The sequence below is a fragment of the Sciurus vulgaris genome, assembly GCF_902686455.1.
Source record: "Sciurus vulgaris genome assembly, chromosome: 10".
In the NCBI taxonomy this organism is placed as follows: domain Eukaryota; kingdom Metazoa; phylum Chordata; class Mammalia; order Rodentia; family Sciuridae; genus Sciurus; species Sciurus vulgaris.
In genome coordinates, this window is record NC_136470.1 from 14106478 (window position 1) to 14112954 (window position 6477).

A 6477-nucleotide genomic window follows, 5' to 3' on the forward strand; every position below is an offset into this window, starting at 1 on the left:
ATCCTTGCACAGAAACTATCACTATTTCTTTCTTATGTGCAAGTAACTAATTCAGTTCTATCATATAGTCAATTGAAAATTTGTTCTTACAATTAACTTCCCACATCCCAATAACTATAATCACTGTATTCATTACTTCCAATGTGCCAGAGATACCACTGCATGGTTAATAAAAATAGTCTCCCAACACACCCATGAGAAGACAATGTTCTTGTAGGCTGTATACATAAGAAAACTTAAACAGGCTGAACAACTTGCCTAAAGACCCACACAAGTTGGATCTAAAAAATTTTTTATCCCCCATGTTATCTCTAGTTTTCTTTGTTCAGTTTTATGATTTATCTGGAAGCCATTTGAAAGCTACCAAATCTACAACTGGTGACCATGGTTATCAATTCTAAACTTCAAATGAAACAATTTCCTCTCTTCCACAGCCCCAGAACTCCCTTTTCCTATAGACCAACTAACCTTCATGTCCTCTTTGTTAGCTGACTTTCCGTGAAGTTGGTAAGAAATACCTTCAACATATTCAGTTCTTCCAAGTGACATTTCTAAGTCTTATACAGATCATAGCAAGGCACCTAGCCTAAAACTGAACTTATTCTGCTTCTTTATTTTGTCCTATCTCCATAACTCCATCAACTGTGTTCTTTTTCTTACTTTCTCTCTCTCTTTCTTTCTTCATTCTTATAAAGTGCAGTAAGCTTTTGGTAAAATGTGATAAGGAGAATACAAATAATGACATTTAATAACCACAATACTAACAAAGATTGTAGGCTGATTATAATTGTAAAAGACACCTTCAAATCATCAGCTACCCTCCTATTGTATTTTTTATGCCATGTTGACTGACTCATCCAATCCTCATGTTCACCTTTGGATAAAACACTACTATTACCTCCAGTTTGAAGATGTGGAAATTGAGTTTCAGAAAAATTGAAAGTTCATTTAGCCCCAGAGATAGGATTAGAATTCAAGAATCTTAATATTGATCTCTTATTCTAAACAAGTGCATGAATAACCTTTGGAAACCAGATAATTACATATGCCACAGAAGAGCATGGCTTACTTAAGAGAAGCACTTAGTAATCTGTTGTCAAGCAAGTTATTTTCCTTACCTAAACAGGGTAAAACTGTCCATTTGGGACATTAACAATGATAATTCTAAGACTATATGTTGCAACATCAAAGTAAATTAAGTAAAATATTTTTTTTTCATTTGTTCAATTGGTGACTGGAATTCCTTAAAATAGCACTATTGGAAATTTGAATGACAAAAGTGTTTAATTTGCATCTACTTATGAAAAATATTTGCACATTTATTATCTCGTTCTATCTGCAGGATATTCCTAGCACTGATTTTATATAGAAAGGTACTGAAGTACTGAGAAAGAAAAATTTTCCAAGGTTACAAATGAATAAATGCACTTATGTATTATTTAAAAAGAAGGAGATCCATAACTCATTATGGAAATCCCTGATAGTTCCTTCTCAAAATGTTTAACTCTGACTAAAGCTATCTCTTGTTACTATATACCAAATTTCCATGGAAAGGTAAGCATGAATCACACTCAAATTCTTGTCTTTCCACTCATTTGTATTATCATTTTATAAATGCTCTGTTATCATTCATTTCTGCTCCCCCCAAATTCTGCTTTTGTTCATCTGCCCTTCAGTTTTTGAAACCACTAATGATTCATTAAAACAGCAACATAAATGTTGCAATGTTTTCCACCATTACTGGTCATCTCTGTTAAATTTAGGAGTCATTTGACTCAATATTTACTCAATATTTAATTCAGTTGCTATGCTAATATGGATTTGCACACATTTTTCTTTTTTAAAAAAACTTGTTCTTTTTAGTTACACATGATGTGGATTCGCATGCATTTTGCTTTTTAAATAGTAAGATCAGTTTTGTATCATTTAACAGCACCTTGGCAAGTGGAATTAGAACAAATTATATATATATGGTAGCAAAAAAGGAAGTTAAAATTCCTCGTGCCTTAAAAGACCAGGGGTGTCTGCCATTATTTTCTTTAACGGGCACTTACTGGAAAATTTAGTTTTCTTTGATCTTCTGTGTTTACCCTAAAGGATTTTTAACCTTTGGGTAAAATTGGCAAAGAGTTCCATAACTCCTTTTTAATGAGTTGAAAGGCATCTACTGGTTCATTAAAGGGAGTTTGTTTCTTATTCCTCAGATAACATGGGCATTTCTTTGAATTATCCAACGTCTAGAAAGCTATTGTTTGCATCTTAAATTTGCCCTGCATTCAAAGCAAAAACTCCTTAAAACAAGTGAAGATATTTACTAATATTTTCATACAAGAGGGTTATGACTTATTCTGAAAACTTGGTAGTGAAAAACAACAGAAATATATTCTATTTCCAGAAGCCAAAAGTACAGGCCTAAAGTCAAGTTCAACAATGCTGATTCCCTATGGAGTCTCTAAGGGAAATCCATCTCTGTTTCCCCCAGTGACTCAAGACCACTGGCACTCCTTAGCTTGTGATTGGTTCACTTCACCTCTGCTTCTATTGCCTTCTCTCTCTCTGTTCTACTGTCTCTCCCTTAAAAAGACCCCTGTGATCACACCGGGTGCATCTAGACAACCAATCTTGGAATTCTTAATTTAATCACATCTGCAAAATCCCTTTTTCCACATCAGGCGACATTCACAGTTTCCCAGTGTAAGAAAGTAGGTATTTTGGGTTGGCAGTCAGGTAGCATTAATCAGCCTTCCATGTACGGCAAATATAAAGAATAACATAATTAATGGAAGGAAGGATACTTTTAGTAATTAAGTGAAAACAGAATAATGCAAATGGTTCTGCAAATTCTTCAGAGGACAATGCCACATAAGTGACACTTACTTTCTGCTAAAGCCTTCCCTCATTACAACCCTGATCATTTGTTCTGCTACTTATGCTATCTGCTCTGTCTCTTCCAAAAATGGAAAGTAATGTAGAAGATAACTTTGTAAACACATCAAACATAGAAAATGATGGACCAAATGAAGATGGGAGGTGGTTGCATGGAAATGTGATATTCTGAGAAGGTTAAAAAAATAAAGTCAAAGTAAATGAAGAATTTAAGTAAACTTTGACTTTGCAAATCTCAATGCATCATTGCTTAGAATGTCAGCATATAAAAACAAAGTTTCACATGTTGCAAAAAATTATGCTTTGAATATTGGCCTATGGCATATAATATCCAACTTCATTTGCCGTAGTTACACTTATGTGAATAATATTAATTTAAATATCTTCTCTTTAATTTTTGGATGAAAGTGCACTATGCTTGGTTTATAGTTAAAAGACTTACTCATCCTGTTTGTTTTCCTTGAACCTGCGACAAAGAAGCCAAAAATAAAAGACTAGAAGTAACAGAATAGATGAATACTGAACTAAAGTTCTATCAACCTCTGGATTGATGTATATACCAATGGGGTTCAGTAACTCACTGGGAAGTTGGTTATCAAGTGCCTTATGCATCTTCTTTTCTATTTAGACTACCCCAGGAATAAAATTTTCTGCACACAGTTGCAGGGTTATAGCCAGTTTAATAAAAATATGGTTTCTAATCTCTACCTTTTTTACCTGAAATTCCAGAATATAACAAAATGTACTTAATAGAGAGTTTTTTATTGCCACTTTTCAAAATAATTACTGAGAGAAACACAAAAAACTCAGATAAAAAATACTTAGGGAATACCTTTAAGATTAAATTGGTGTACATTTTAAAATTTAGCTGAGAAGCAGCAAACAAGCAAGGGAAAACTAATTGTCTCCTATGAGAACAATGTCTTTTAAAAACTATCCTGATAACTTATCCTACCAAGAAGCCTGCACTGTCCTCTGTCTGAACTCATCACTGTTAATAAATGTATCGCTGTTTCCAATTCAGTGGAGGCTGTGCTATGGATTATAGTTTATATTTCAAGAACAAAATGTCAATTCACCAGTTTAAATTAAAATCTCCATTTTTTTTCCCTTTTCACCCTACAGAGTGAAAAGTGCTATTTAAAATGTGCAGAGCCTATAGGAACTACACAGTTTATTCAAATAAAAATTTTAAACACAGTCATTTTCTTTTGTTAGTAACAACTAAAAATAAGTTATACCCGAGAAAAATATAATATCTATGTGCAAAAGAAAGCAAATCAAGAAGAAGTAAAACTTACTTGGGGAAGAATATTCTACATCTGACAGCATTTGGGCTTTACAGCAGGGACAATGGAGTACAGGATGTACAATTTCAGTCAATTAGAAGGTACAATATTGAGAAACTGGATTTCTTTGATACTCATAGTGTAGAAATTCTTTAAGAAAGGAATTTCATAGATAGCTTTGTTGCTTAGCAACCACTGACCCAAGGAGATAAGTTCATTTTTAGCCTAGTATAGGTCACTGGGTCTCACTGGGATTTCCCTGAATCTTACATATGGAATTCGCCAAACACTCCAGATGAGAAGTTGTCACCAGTTTGCATCCTGACACACATAAGAGGACAGCAGATGTTTGGGGAAATTGATAATTTTTCTTAATGCATCATTGTCTTCTCCTCTCTTTTGAACAACAGTGTTCAGACAGCCAAACCATCCAACTCATTTTAGACTGTAGGATCAAAACCCTGCAGTATTTTTGCACTAGTCAAAAGACTGAAAAAATGCAGGCCTCTTGCTTTATTTGTAGAATCCTTGTTAACCTTTTAATAACAATCCTGCAGAAGCCCAAGGATACATGAACTCTTGTTAACCACTGATGGACACATGAGGGTTTGCCTATTAACACTGAAATCACTATTCACTGAAGCTGTGGCCTACAGATGATGCGTGATACGTGATAGTTAAAGTGGTGATTATGAATACCTTGAAGAATCAAAATAAACTTATTTTTGTATAAGCATGAAGACATTAACAGTTGTGGATACACAACACGCTAATGAGATGTTGCCATATTATTGTCCAAGGCAGAGAGAAGGAAGAGACTGAAAAGGCTCCCAGCAATCTCCAGGGAAGATATATAAGAGTCCTCCAGTCACTGCCACACACATCTGCGTGGTGAACACCACTGAGCATGCACTCGGGCTCCATGTCTCTTCTGGGCTACCCTGGGCTGTGTAGTGCTACATCCCACAGCACTCACTGTTATGTCCCAGTGACTACTCCCGTTGCTCTTTGCTCTAATGATGTGAACTCTACCTTTGGACACTACTTACCCAGTAGCTACCAAGGAAATCTCTGGCTCCTAGACCATTGCCAAGAATCCTACTGTGAAGTGCCAAGCTGTGAATCTCCCAGCTGTGAGCCCAAGACCTGCACCACAGACTGCGGCTCCACAAACTCCTGTGTGCCCTGCAACTCCCCATCCACAGGTCAAGTCGTCCGTGCCTGCGAGCCTACCAACATCAAATCCAGCACCAGCTGCAGCCCATGTACCTGGAACAAGGGGTATGTATCCAAATGTCACACACCCACTCCATGTCTATCCAGAGCCTGCCAGACACTCCCAAATGGCTCCAACTGCGTGGGGCAGCTCAACTACTTACCTAAGAATTTTCATCCTTTAATCAACCACTGCCGGCCGGGTTGTTTGGGGTATAGAAGCTACCAAGATTTTGGCTTCATCTCCAGTGGCTCCTCATCATCATGTTATATTGCCAGCAGCTACCAACCCCAAAGTTATTTAATCAGAAATTGCCAGTATTCAAATTATGGGCCTGTGAGCTGTCGACCACTGAACTATTTATCTAGAAACTTCCGATCTCTGAGCTGTATACCTAGTACCTTTCCACCTCTGAGGTACTTATGCAGTGGTAGCAGACCTTTGAATTGCTATTGACCAATGGAAAGCATTTACAGGATCTTCAAATTGTAGAATCCTTAATATTCTGGTGAATCACTTTACATGTCTCCAGAAGCTTGATACATTAACTTCAAATAAAACAGAACCACAGCTGTTACTGTTGGAGAGATTTTTCTTTTCTGTTGCTTTGTTAATATCCTTTGTGTTAAAGGCTTATCCTCTAGGTAGGGTTATCTAAAATGGACCATGATGGACTTACTGAAGAGAATTCACATGAAATACAACCATCAATCTCCAGCTTCCTTACATTGGTTGAAACTCACGTACCTGCCGGGGCAACTATCACTGACCTTTTTTCCCAGAAAGTGGGGCTTCCTTGGTTTGATGACTGATTTCAGCATGCAAGTTATTTCAGAAGGTTTTGCTCTTTCTCAACAATTTCATCTGCTGCCTAACTAGCATCTTGCTAGTGAACTGAAAAATAGCATTATCTTAAACGTACTAAGTGGAGTTATTTCTTCCTTACTCTACTGACTGTTTACAAAGCAAATAGCAATGGCCAACTTGAGCTCAAATACAGAATTCAGGAAATCTTCTTCAAAGAAGTCATTAAACATAGGATCTGCTGGCACTTGGGTTTTGCCCTCAATGCCTGGGAAAAAGCCT

The 6477-nt window shown here is 36.5% G+C and overlaps 1 protein-coding gene across 1 annotated transcript; it reads left to right on the forward strand.

Annotated features, from left to right (window-relative positions):
- Positions 1–5082: 5082 nt before the first annotated feature.
- KRTAP24-1 (keratin associated protein 24-1) lies at positions 5083–5847 on the forward strand (the record flags this gene model as incomplete). Its single annotated transcript, XM_079155822.1, has 1 exon — positions 5083–5847. The coding sequence occupies one exon, from the start codon at positions 5083–5085 to the stop codon at positions 5845–5847; it is 765 nt and encodes a 254-aa protein (XP_079011948.1).
- Positions 5848–6477: the final 630 nt, after the last annotated feature.